Source organism: Leuciscus leuciscus (genome assembly GCF_965113295.1).
Source record: "Leuciscus leuciscus genome assembly, contig: HAP1_SCAFFOLD_352, whole genome shotgun sequence".
Taxonomy (NCBI): Eukaryota; Metazoa; Chordata; class Actinopteri; order Cypriniformes; family Leuciscidae; genus Leuciscus; species Leuciscus leuciscus.
The window spans coordinates 25,696-40,000 of NW_028118386.1; the positions used below are offsets into that span (position 1 = coordinate 25,696).

Below are 14,305 nucleotides of genomic sequence, written 5' to 3' on the forward strand. Positions count from 1 at the left end.
TGTGGAAAATTACTATGTTTATCTATTTCTTAGCCAATGAGAATTATTCAACCTGTAAGCAATGACGTAGCTTAGACCTTGGAAATGGTATAACTGCTGTGATCTTTGTAACTGTAAGCGGGGCGGCCTATGAACTCCTGTGTGAGTCTTGAAGCTGAACTTCTGCTGATGAAACTGCAAACTATTTTCAGTAAAACTTTTCTTCTATTTTTTAATAATTCTGACTCCGGGTCTTCTTTCAAACATCTGGTCCATGGGTCCTAAACTGTTAACCCCTAACAGGACTTTACGGGACTAAAAGACACACGTGTGGTCCGGATAACCGTATAGTTCCATTTTAAGTTTTAATTGAATAATACTTTATTTAAATTGTGTTTAAATGTGAATGCGTCTATTAAAGAGTGTATGTCTACAAAGAGAATCGCAATGCTGACAAACCTTTTTTTTTAAATAAAATTTGCTGATAACTTGAAATACAAATAGTGAATATGTGTTTGTGGCACAGCCGCAGATCAGTTAGCCTACGCACTGCAAACGCATCATATGTGAAAGCACTATAGCGCGTGCTGCTCCTGCACCGCATACGCACTGCACATGGAGTATGTGTGAAACGGGCGTAATGGGACTTGAGCGTATTTTCAGATGCAAATCTAAATAAATGTGGGATGTGGTGCGGTGGTGACGCATTCATGTAACATGGATGGCGCTGCCAATAAAGCAACTAAAAGCTGTCACCAAGAACCAGCAAAAGTAATGATTATGAATATGTCAAATATAGCAGACATTTTAATTGTTTATAAATAAACAAGTGTTTTCTGTCAGTGTCGGCTGCAAAGATGAAGTTGACGATGCTGACTCGCTATCTTCGCAGTAGTGAACGCGCCAGAGAGAAATGCACATTTCGGATTACATAAGCAGAGAGCAGTCTGTTTTCTTTCGTTTTGAATTGTTCTGTTTAAAATTTCAAGCTTTCTATAGATGTATTTCTCAGGTCTGTGAGGCAAGTAGGCTACCTTATGTTGAGTTTCGGTTCATTTATGAGACGTGCTCCAGTTCAGGCGCCGGCGCCTCCATGTCATGATTATCAGATTTTTTTTAAAAAATTGGAGTAATGGCAGCAGTTTTAAATGATGTAGGGACAGTTCCATTGGTGAGAGAGAAGTGGATGAGCAGAAATGTGGGACAGGCTTTAACAAGTTGTGTGGGAAATGGGTCAAGTTGACAAGTGGAAGCATTTCCTTATGAGTTCTGTGATTTCAGAGATAGTTGGGAGGTGGAAGGAAGAGAATGAATGTGTGGATGGGTGAAAGTCAGCTGAGTTGCTGAGGTGAGGGATGAATCCAAGGTTCTGGTGAATATTTTGATTTTTTTCATTGAAAAATGACATAATGGAGTTGCAAAAGTCGGTTGTATACAAGTGAGGGGGGGAGAAAGTCCTGGGGTTGAGTGATATTGTTAAGTAGGGAAAACAGTGACTTGGAGTTTTCTTTATTAGCAATGATTATACTGGAGTAGTAGTGGGTTTTGGTGCTAGCAATGGAGTCCTTATAACGTAAGATGTGATTATTGTACATTTCTTTGTGAATAGTGAGACCAGTTTTCCTATAAAGACGTTCAAGTTGCCGACCTTTGGCTTTCATGAGACGAAGATCGGGGGTGAACCAAGGGGCGGAGATGGAAAATGAAACGGATCTGGTTTTTAACGGAGCAAGGGAAGGGAATTAAGAATATTATAGAGTCCAGTGTTGTAGTGAGAAACCAGATCATCAGGGGGTGATAGATTGTGAGTGTTGGGGGGCAGAAGGAGTGGATACTTGAAGTGAGAGTTGCAGGATTGATATTCTTTATCCGAAATGAAATAAGGCGTGGTACTTTAGAGATGGAGAGAGAGTTTCACAGTAAATGAGATGAGAAAATGGTCAGTTATGGGAAGTTCAACAGCTGTAAAATCAGGAGTGACACCAGAGCAGCAGATTAAGTCCAGGGTATGTCCTTTTGAGTGTGTGGGAAAAGTGATATATTGCTGGCATTCAAAACTCTCTAAGCAGGAGGAGAAGTCTTTAGTAAGAGGCAGATTGATATTGTCCATGTGAATATTAAAATCACCCAGCAGTATTGTGTTTGGTGAGAGGATAAATGAGTAAGAGAAGCAGCAAAATCATTTAAAAATTCACTATTCGGTTTGGGGTGGGGCGGTAGACAGTAGCAATGATGGTTGGAGTGGGACTAGACAACTTGCAGACAGCAGATTCGATGGTTTTGGCTGTAGGTCCGGGTCCGTATTGGATGTCTTCTGGGTCCGGACCCGGACCGCGGTCCGCCTGTTAGTGACCTATGGTTTAGGGCAGGGATAGGCAACTTCAGTCCTGGAGGGCCACTGTCCTGCAGAGTTTAGCTTCAGCCCTGATAAAAACTCACCTGCCTTTATCTATCTAGTAATCCTGAAAACATTGATTGCCTTGTTCAGGTGTGTTTAATTAGGGTTGGAGCTAAACTCTGCAGGACAGTGGCCCTCCAGGACCGGAGTTGCCTATCCCTGGTTTAGGGTATATGTAAGGTGGGAGGGAATCACTGGATTTCGTGTTCTGCAGTCCGCAATAAGATTTGAAAAAATGAAAAATTTGGCACAAACTTAATCTGGGAAGAATTTGTTAGAAAACATCAATTACAATAGTTTACAACTGTATAAATTGACATTGCATGTGTGATAAATAATTTTACATTGATTTTTGTTTTATTTTCCTCATGATATCATTTCCAGAGCGTTTTCCTCTGTCAAAGGTTTGAAGGACAGCCCAAGCAAGGACGAGGAGTATTCTGATGGGCTGCTCCATTGACCCCAAACCTGGACTATTTAACCATTGACCCCACTGGACTATTTAAACCAGTATATTGATCAAGATTTAATTAAACTGATTGTATACTGCTCCAATGCTACAGGCTGTAAATAAGAGATTTGCACTTTGTTACACAATGGTGTCTTGATTGTTTTCTGTGAATACAGACCCAGTGTCCACATATGTGGACATCATTTTTTTCAAAAAGTGCTTCATATTCAAAGATAATATCTGGTTATTATATGTATTGGTCCCTCCTAACCCCAAAAAGCTAGAAGAAATCTAAAATGCACGCCAAACCAAAGCTCAGGTCTTAGGAGGATATATATATATATTCGGGGATGTTTTTATTTCATGGATACGTTTGTTGTATAAATTATCTTAAATAATGCTATATATATATATATATTAGTGGTGGGCCGTTATCGGCGTTAACGTGCTGCGTTAACGCGAGACTCTTATCGCGCGATAAAAAAAATATCGCCGTTAATCTATTCTCCAAGTTGGGTTGGGAGATGGCTCTATACTACACAAGCTATGATGACGCAATCTACCCGCGGCCGCGAGGTAAACCCGGCTGCAACGCATATTCGTCGTCATCTTAAGTAAACACGGCTGAAAGTGAAAGCTGGTGAAAAAGATCGGTGCAACATGTTACATTATTTGGACTTGGTTCGGATTTAAGCCGTCCGACGAGCAGCAGAAAACTATATACAGAGTGTGTGGGGTAACAGTTCGGTAAGTTAACACACGAATAATCCGTTCTACCACCTCAAATTCAAAACGAAACATGATATCACTGAATACCAGCGCGCGCGTATTATTCCCATTCCAATATATCTTAGTGGTGTAGCACATAATCTCGATTTTAAGAATCGTTGTTGTGTTTCTTTTTAACTGAAAAGACATCAGTTAGACAATATTCTAATTTTAAATTTGGGGTTTCATAAGCTCCAAGCCATAATAAACATTAGACCTACTTAAGTCTCTGCAGCTAGTGTACTTAAATTTTATTTATCTGCAAAATTATGTTGTATACTTACAGTTTTGCACAATATATGTTCTCAAAACTACATACACCCTTTAAAAAAAAATACATTTAGCAGTTGTTTAGCATGGGTCTGTGTAATCTGTTCTGAAATGGTTTTATTATAATATACTGTATATCGTTATCGCAAGAGGCTGCAATGTATATCACAATATAGATTTTAGGCCATATCGCCCATCCCTAATTGATAGCCTATAGTAGTTGATAATAACATAGGCCTACCTAATGTTGCCTATGGATGGTAACAGTACAGTAGTAACCTTTTACAGTCTATGAGTAGAACAGCTTTCTCAAGCAGTTTGTGATGCATTTTGGAAACAGGAGATGAGCCCCTGGTCTAATGCGCCACCTGGCTTGAGAAACCCGTTCTCAAAGACTTACTTTTATAGTCATTATTTGGGTAGCACACATATTCTGAATGCCTTCGGCAGAATTCAAATGAGCCATTTAATCTAGATTAATTTCAAAATTAATCTAGATTAATCTAGATTAAAAAAATTAATCTATGCCCACCTCTAATATATATATATATATACACTCCAGGAGCAGGAGGCAATTGAGGCTCATAAGATCAGGAACGAGGAGCTTCAACTAAACAAGGTGACCAACATCACCATGCCATCCATCTCATTCAAGTACAAGAACACTGATCTTAAATGCTCGAGGTTTAATAAGTCAGATTTACTCTACAGTGTTTGAAACGCTGCACTGTATTAAAATCTTCTAAATATTGCTTCCTTCTTTCACAGGACGCATTCGTGGAGTTCTTAAATGGACCTCAACTTTTCGACAGCATGTTTGCTGAGGATCCTGATGCAGAGAAACTGGCTCTCCTCCCCAGTTTCCTCCCCCATGGAGACATATCCTTGTTATGAATAGCAAAATATACAAATCAAAAACGAGACAACCAGTTGAACACATCAAAATGCTCACAAATTAAATTCTGTGGAAAATGCAACACATTTTGGAAATGTGTAGCATGGAATGCAACAGATCGCAGACGCCGATCTTCTTGAAGCTCACATCACTTCCTGCCATGAACAGGCTGAGCAGTTCACTGAAACTCTCATGAGTATTGAACTGCCACTGGTGGACCAACTGGAGGTCAGAATAAAAATACCTATATTGTTAATGTAATATTAATTATGGAGCAAATCACCTAAACGAATGGAAGTTTCACAAATATGCTTTTTTTGTTTTGTTTTTAAAGGACATCTTCAAAGACATAAAGAGGGACATCTCAGACATGTTTGAAGGGTTCATTCAATATGTGCCAGGGATATATCCTTTATCCAACAAAGCAAATCAAAAATACTTTTATTTTATGGGTAAGGCTTCTTTAACTCTCACACACATTCGCACTGTGTCGAGACCTGGAGAACCGGTACCATGAACAACAGCTTGGGATTGCCTTGGCAAAACACTGGAGAAGGTGGTCATGGCGTATGTATGACACGCCAATTCGTATGCCATTTTGACGTGCTATCAAGACGCATAATCGGCCTCCATTGACTTGCATAACCTCGCGATTGCGTGTTAATTTACGCCAAGTTCTCCTGGAAAAAAAACTTATGTTCGGTTTTTTTCCGACCCTCTGCGGAAACCTACGAAGTGCTTTCAGAGCGCAGTCACGTGACTATCACAGAGACTGGAGGGCAAAGCATGTGAGTTTTCATCTTTTACAACCCACAAGTGTTAAGATTACCTCCGAAAAGAGAAAAAACAAAGATATATATATACAAACTGCAAGTCTTAGGCACATTTGACCCATATACAGCACCCACTGCGTTGTTTTAGCTAATCATTAAGCGCTAGCTAGCTACGCTGCTCATCCGATCATAACATGATAGACTATAATAACTTTCATCACTGCTCATTTCATAAAGGCCGCCGCAAGAAAACGTGTCTTTGTTTACATTGTATAATGTGCTGTTGGATTGCTTATTTTGCAATTCTGTCTGCCATCATCGGACTTACAAATCGCATTTACAAATTTTACATTTTATTTTACATTAGTTATTTCATACGAAGATAAAAGTTTGCGCTATATAACCCAGTACAACATAAAAAACACATATATTTTTATGTACCTTCTGGTATTCACACTTGCTGTTTTATATTTGTTAATCACCTTATGTTTAAAGGTTTTTTTTTTTTTTTTTTTTTTGGTCGAATGTAGACTTTGAACCCAGCCTAAAATAACCCAATATATCCTGTGAATTTGCGGTCTGTGTTCAAGTGGTTTGTGTAATTTACATTGATGTGCCATCAACATGTTTTAAAGTTTTTAAAAATGAATATTAAATGAATAAGTTACATATACAAACGTGCCATGATGAAGTTGGTGAATTGTTAATGCCCCCCTTTACACTTTTTAACATCTTCATCAACTTGTCATGTATAGTATGTCAAATTATGACCATTATCATTTAAATGAAATTGCCTTTCTTCCATGTTTAGTGTTCACTCCAGTATATCATCATCTGAACAGGTGTAGCCTACTACACAAGGGCTAAGGTGTATTTAGTATCTGTGACCAGGGGTGGTGGTGGCGCAATGGATAAGACACATGCCTTTGGTGTGAGAGACCCGGGTTCGAATCCACTGTGAGACACCAATGTGTCCCTGAGCAAGACACTTAACCCCTAGTTGCTCCAGAGGCGTGCGACCTCTGACATATATAGCAATTGTAAGTCGCTTTGTATAAAAGCGTCAGCTAAATGAATAAATGTAAAATGTAAAAATGACCATTTTTTTGTCTAATTCAACCTTCCTTTACTTTGCAGCATTCCAATCTCCTTCAACTCCCAATCACACCTACCTCATCCAACCCTACAGTCGTCCTCTTTAAAAGCGTGACCAACGGCTCTTTTAAGAGCCATTCTTCTCTCTTCTTTTTTTTTTACTCTGTTCCATTCTCAACCTCTCCCAACGTCTTCAGTTTCTCTTTTCCCAAATTTTGTCCTCACTCTCTTACCCTCCGTCACCTCTCTCTCCCTCGTGTTTTCTCTCTCTTTCTCTCTCTGACACACCCACACACACACACACACACACACACACACACACAGTCTGTATCTGTCTGTCACTCTGTCTGTTGGTCTGTCTATATAAATGGCAGGCCACTGTAATAAAGAGCTTTTGGAAGCTGCAATGGTCCTTGGGGACATCTATATTGAAAGTGCAGCAGGTGCAGCTACTTCGTACTCTACCCAGACCCCTACTGAGCCACCTGCAGTACGGCCTTGCTTGCGTGGCCACAAGCGAAATGCTAAGGGGAAACCTCTATTCATAGATCAAGAAGGTTTGTTAGCTATTTTGGCATGAAGTTGGTTATATTTAATGTTAAGGAGCCTCCGTGGATGTAAAATGTATGTACTGCCAGTGATTGCTTGTCTCGCTAACACCAGACGGCATTTCAATTCACATTTTCAATTGAGAATGGTATTGTGTATTGTATTGAAGTAATGTGATTGTATCCTGTGATTTTGGTGACATTGCTATCCTTTCCAGTGATTCCATATTTCTCTGTGTTGCAGCTGGTGTAGTTCCAATGGACTCTGGGAATATAGTTGCAGGTAAAATGCCATTCAGTATTCCACTATCCAGTATTTCATTTACTGATGCATTGATTTAAATATTTTGTCACAATTGTTTACTGTTTTAGATTCCCTGGCAGCATTACAAGATATCCTCTCTGGGCTGCCAGAGCGTGCCATGTCTCCCCAGGAGGATCCAGAAGGAAAGTGGGCTCTCCGCCAGACTGTAACACATGAGAGGTGGGACACGGCCCGGCCAAATCTGATTGAGGCTGTATTGTCTGCTGCCAATGTCCAGAAGACCTGTGGTCACTGCAGTGAGGAGGCTGTGATACGCTGCCTCGACTGTTTTCCACGGCATCTCTTTTGTGAGAAATGTGATGTTTCTCAGCACCGGCAGCATGTTCTGCACAACAGAGACTATTTAGTGGAGGGTTTTCACCAACCCATTTCTCCAACTGTAATAGTGCAGAAAAGAAGCAATGGGACGTATTGTCTTATTTCAGAGGGTATGAGCATATATATTATAGTTTATATGAGCATATATATTTGTAACAATACAATTTGTGTTGATATACATGGTGTTCTCTTTCCATTCGCTACAGCCCGGCTTCTCCCACTTGCATTGCCGACAGCCGTGTGCTCTTGCAGCAGAGCCTCTGTGAAGGTCAGGCCAGGACGACCTGTCACTCTTGTCACAATGAATGGTATGTGTCTGTGTAACAAGGTCTAGCCATTTCAAAGCTTGCTTTCTCAAACAAAGATGTTTTATGGAAATCTACATATCAATCACCCATTTTATTATAGGACGATTTGATCTCATGCTCCCAGAAGTAAATTGTCAGAGCTGTGGCAGTGACTGGACACCTGATGTCAAGGACCTTGTGTGGAGTGGCTTGTGGCCCGCATCCACTATTAAGTTCCAGACAGTCTATCATGTAAATGTTTTCAAAACGTATGAACAGATGAAGTTGGATGCACCGAGTATGTCTCGTCATGCATTTGTGAAGATGCTAGAGACAAACTCAAAACGTCATGGAAGGGTAAAGTACCAACACTACATTCAGTCTTGCAAACTACTAACTTTTGCTAATGGGAGAGGGAGGGTGTTAGACCTGCTGACTGCAGGGACCTCCTTAGGAATGGCTACTCTCAGTGAGGGCTTCTTTTCTACTTGTACAGTAACGACCTGTTGAAGGAGGAGGTTATAAAGCCTTAATGGAGCACTCACTGTGGAGCTAAATTAGTTATAGGAGTAATCATGCTCAGTTCAGTGTCTCTTCACAAATGCAAATTTTTCTTCATTTTGAATACACACTGGCGTCAGTCACCATGCATTTGAGGCCAATATATGATGACATTTTGCCTGTCTTTAGACAGATGGTTTGATATGTGTAATGTCAAAAATGCAACTTTTTTACTCCCTTTGCATCTCTTACAGATTGGTCAAATCTGCCGAGATACATTTCACCTAAGTTTTCGTCAGTATAAATATTCAATATCGGAGCTAGACAAATATTTGAGAAAGGATGACATAATGCAGTGCCCAGCTTGCACTCCAAACATGGTGGCTGTGTCAGCAGGTGGAAATAGGAAGGCTTATCGCTTAACAAATCAAAAAGGTGTGTATAGTCCCATACTGCAAATCAATACATAAAAGTATGACTATGAAAGGGAATATAAAGTTAGAGATATACCCAAACTAAATGTTCTTCTATTCATTGTATTCAACATTATAATTTTTTTCTACAATTGTTTTTCATTTTAGAACTGGTGATAAGTCCTTCTATGAAGGTCTCTTCTTTGCTCCTGACAATGATGTGGCCTCTTTCGTTGAGAAGCTGCAATCAGGCATGAGAGTGGTAAGACTGAATGAAATGTACACATTCACCAGCCAAACTATTATCATATCATGTTTGGCTCACTTTTGTCTTCACTTTTCACTTTAGTCTATATTATTATTACCACAACACACAGGAGCTGCAGGTGTGCCAGCTGCACCTCCTTAATGTCCACCACATCTCAGGTTCTTTTGTCAGTTTGAGATGGCTCAAGCTTTGTAGCATGCCATGTTTTCCTGCTGATAGTACCCATTTAATGTTTGGGTACATAGGGGTCATGAAGTTATGAACAAGGCTCAGGAATTCTAGATATTATCAGAGGGAAAAGTGTGCTGTTAAAGCCACACTAAGTAGAAATTGTATTTTTGTCAAACAGCGACCCCCTAGAGTCGCTGTGGAATACTTGCACTGTCGTAAATATATTAGCCTATATTATAACGTTTTTACATGATTGCAGCTAAATCACAAGTAAATAGTCTATAGTCTAGGCCTACTGTATAATTTAATTTGTGTTGTTTTTATTGGAATGTAAACATTACAAAATGCCAGATAACATCAATTAAGTTAAATGTACGTCGCATTATTTCATAACATTGGCCGTTATGATGTCATTAGACATGATTATTGCAATTTATCATAATAGTTTGCAAATTGTGCTCGTTTACACTATACAACCTCTACGTTAGGCTTATTTATGTCCTGATAATTATGTGAGATATTGAAAGCTGTTCTCATGATAATCGCAGGAATCAACGTCAACAGCGTCGTCTGATATCCCTCAGGACTACGTGATAAATACACCTCACAGTCACAACACCTGAGTTCAGCTGGCAAACTAATTCGTGAGGCATAGCTATCTATATTTTGGTTCCGAATTGTTTTAAAAAGTCAATCATAATTCCTGTGCCTAAGAAAACAACTGTCACCTGTATGAATGATTTTAGACCTGTAGCCTTGACTTCTGTGATTATGAAGTGCTTTGAACTGCTCGTGAAATCATATATTAACAACTGCATTCCTGTCTTCACTGATCCACTACAATTTGCATATAGATCAAATAGAGCTGTGGACGATGCTGTATCTTTGGTTTTACATACTGCGCTTCAACATCTAGAGGGTAGGGATACGTATGTCAGGATGCTGTTTGTTGATTATAGCAGTGCCTTCAATACCATCAGACCTTCCATTTTAATATCTAAGCTGTTAGACCTGGGCCTCTGTACTTCCATCTGCAGGTGGATACAGGATTTTCTAACAGGTCGTCCCCAGACAGTTAGAGTAGGCACTACATACTCAGCACCTATAGTGTTAAATACCGGATCACCTCAAGGTTGCTGTCTTAGTCCTCTATTATATAGTCTGTATACCTATGACTGTATTGCAAAATATCCCACAAATAGTATTGTGAAATTTGCAGACGATACTACTGTGGTAGGACTTATTGACAGCAACAATGAAACTGCCTATAGGGATGAGGTGAGTAATTTGATCATGTGGTGCCGAAGAAATAATCTGTCCCTGAATGTGGGGAAAACTAAGGAGGTCATCATAGATTTTAGAAGAAATAAATCCACACATACACCTGTCTACATAAATAACTCTGCAGTTGAAATTACTTTTAAGTTTTTAGGCATCCATATTTCAGACTCCCTTTTATGGTCTTTCCATATCACCTGTGCCATTAAAAAGGCACATCAGAGGCTTTACTTCTTGAGGTGTCTCAAGAAATATGGTATGTCACTTAACATTTTAAAAAAAATTTACCGCTGTACAATTGAGAGTATATTAACAGGTAATATTACAGTGTGGTTTGGCAGAGCTACTTCAAGTGAATTGAATCTTCTGACAAAGGTGGTTAAAACTGCATCAAAAATTATTGGGGTTCCACTGGAATCGCTCCAGGACATTTATTGGAAACGGAGCACTGGGAAGGCGTTGGGTATTATACAGGATGTTAGTCATCCGGCACATAGTCTCTTCTCCCAACTCCCATCAGGGAGACGGTTGCAGAGCATCCCAACGCGTACATCACGTTTTAGGGACAGTTTTTACCCACAGGTTGTAAGGCTACTGAACGATAGTGCAAGAGGAAGGAGGGTTGAGGTTTGAGCTGATGTTTTAAATTTAATTTAAATGTTATATTACCTTATTTATTTATTGGTGCTGAGAGAGTGCTAAGGCACATTGTATTTCATTGCTGTGGTACTCTGTACGAATATGCATATGACAATAAACTTGAACTGAACTGATTTATCAAAACGATTCCATTTACACCTGGTCACATAAATGTATTTTTGCGAAACGGATTTAAATTCGATCTTCAATTCTCGCGCTATAGGCAGATTTAATGGAGTGCACGTCACCGCAATAAGAGAGAGCAGTAAGCCTGGTAAGATAATTTCGTTTCTTTACTTTTAATGATGAAGATTGTGTGTTAAGCGTCTGCGACTTACTTTCACTTTGATTAGCGATAGTTTGCACGTTGGCTTGATGCAGTTGCTCATCTGCGGTGATGTGTGTTCCAGCCATTGACTGTAAAAAAAATAGGTTCCAGCGCGTCGTCATATCTGGATATAACATATAACCTATAACACGCTCTCACAAATGTTTTTTTTTTTTTTTTTTTTTTGCTTTTTTTTTTGCATTTTTGGGAGGAGTACAATTTACATATGTGGTTTCAACAACCATATGCATTTACACTTGTCCAGTTTCGTCTGGAATGCGTCTCAGATCTCCTCCTGAAGTGGTTTGAGGGATCGACGGATTCAAATCCGTCTCAAATGCGTTTCGGAGGGCATTTAAACCTGGACTTTTCACGATCGGATAGCTATCCGATCTGAGAAAACGCATGAAGTGGCCAGGTGTAAACAACCCCCATGACAAAAACATACGCACGAAAGCCGAAAACAAACGCTGGTTGGCCTCTCACGTCCAAATTTGACGAAGTGGTGGGGGAAGTGACGTATGCCGTAAAGCAGTCGAATTTTGTAGTTCTTTTTGTGCTCTGGTTACTACCCAAACCCCGAAGTTACATAGTGCCAGTAAAAGCGATACAGACCCTGTCAGGCTATGGCAGACGTGTCATTCAACCTATTGTAAGTCGATGTACCATCACAAGGATCTTGAAAATATATTATGAAGGTTGAAAATTACATAGTGTTGCTTTAAAACATTCTCACGCCACCATCAGCAGCCTAAACATTGATTTAAAGCATTATGTATTCAGGCTTTCTTGCTAGTTATGTACAATTATGATTGTACTTCTTGAATTTTACTCCAGAAAGCCAATTCTGTCCAAAGTCAATTACACTAACTTTCTTCTCCTTTCTAATGTTCAGTTTTAACTTCAACAAATGCAGACAAAATGCACTAAGTAGATAGCATGTGAGGATATTTGCAATAACGAACATGTCAATAGGTGTAATATTTTGTCTATTAAATGTATGTCTGCATATATTGCAAGATGTCTGTTTCCTTTGTTTGTGTAATTGTGTTTTAGACACCTGGAAGAGCCACCTGTGGCAACTCAACATGGGTAGCAGCAAAAAAAAAAAAGCTAGTGATCGCCTAGATGAGGAAGGCATGGAGATCGCTGTGTGCCGGCATGGCTTTTTCTTGAGGGGACTCAATATGTACCGTGGCGAAGTATTCGCCTACCCACTTTATCTACAGCAGGACCTGGCAAGCTGCCATAGTGTCAATTTTTTTTGCACTGATCAGATGTGTAGATACTGGCCCTATCTGCAGCGGGTGGCGGGCCAGTTTAGGGAGTTTGGGCGGCTCCTCAACATGAAGCCGCTACTTTCGCTGCTCCACGCCAAAGCCCACTCTGCAAAGTGTGAAGCAACACCCAAACTGGAGCGGGTAATACCCTTGGTGAAGAGGTACAATGGTCTTTGATATATACTGCATGTGTAATGAATCAAATAATACTAATGGATACAATAGGTTTTGAGTTTATACCAGTGTTGCGCTCTTTCAATTTTCATAGGTGGAACAAGTAAATAGCTTCCTCTCCAAGGTGGCTTTGACTACCAAGTACATGACAAAAGCTGGTAAGTATTATCGTGTAGAACATGAAAAAATGAACAGTGGAACCCTCCATCTGTACACCCAATATCTGCTGTTTCAGTAGCTTACACTTGATCACAGCCCAAAAAACATCACACAATCAGTTCACTATTCTCCATGGTTTCATTATTCACAGTCCTACAGACCATCACCCACAGGTAGCCTACTAGGGATCTACTGTACACAAGTTTGGCCAAACCATAGCTGTACCTCATATCCAAGAAATAGCATTGTAATTAGTATTAGTTGTTGTGTAAATATGTGTATGAATTGCTTTACAGCCAGGATGGACATAATCACTATACACGTGCTTGGGTGGAACCAGAGGAAAACCGAAACCTTGCACATCACACTCAGCCAACGATATCACAAGGTCTGCACAAAAATCCTAACCGAAATAACGTTCTAGTCAGAATATGTTGCATTATGTTCATGTAGTGTCTTTTTGGTTATTTTTTTATTATAATTTTTTTGTGGATTGCTATTCTTTTTGTAGGTGGTACAGAAAAAACAGATAGAGGAAAAACTCAATGAACTGATGGCACAGCTGAACTGCACACCAGAAACACAAGACCAGTGGGTGACAGATGTGAAAGAGTGGGCACTAAGAGGTACGACAACAATGCTGATAACCAGTCAATAGTTGCTTTTCCATCCAACCTTTTAATGCGCATTGGAACTATTCAAATAAGAAATCCCGGTTGGAAACCCGTGAAATGCACATAATAATTTCTAATGCGCATAGATAATTGATTCGCTGGGGGGGGGGGGGGTGAATTAACTCTTGATGCGCATAAGGTATGATGGGAATTAAGTTGATGTAAGTTTTATTTGCATACATTCACATTTGTTGTATTGTGACACCTCATGTTTTAATGGTACAGCTGGGTAAACGTCTTTAAAAAAAAGTAATTCTTAATGCACATAACACATGGATGGAAAAGCAAGCAGATGCACGTGTTCGTAAGCCAC

The 14,305-nt window shown here is 39.7% G+C and overlaps 1 protein-coding gene across 1 annotated transcript in view; it reads left to right on the forward strand.

Annotated features, from left to right (window-relative positions):
• Nucleotides 1-7,696: 7,696 nt before the first annotated feature.
• Nucleotides 7,697-14,305, forward strand: part of LOC309491563 (uncharacterized protein) — a 9,426-nt gene continuing 2,817 nt past the window's right edge. The window contains exons 1-9 of the mRNA XM_082190625.1: nt 7,697-7,930; nt 8,027-8,128; nt 8,229-8,464; nt 8,863-9,043; nt 9,190-9,283; nt 12,762-13,146; nt 13,254-13,317; nt 13,615-13,706; nt 13,830-13,944. Of these exons, the coding sequence (XP_082046751.1) occupies nt 13,305-13,317; nt 13,615-13,706; nt 13,830-13,944 (220 nt within the window). The 5' untranslated portion in view covers nt 7,697-7,930; nt 8,027-8,128; nt 8,229-8,464; ... (2 more) ...; nt 12,762-13,146; nt 13,254-13,304. The remainder of the gene's footprint in view (nt 7,931-8,026; nt 8,129-8,228; nt 8,465-8,862; nt 9,044-9,189; nt 9,284-12,761; nt 13,147-13,253; nt 13,318-13,614; nt 13,707-13,829; nt 13,945-14,305) is intronic.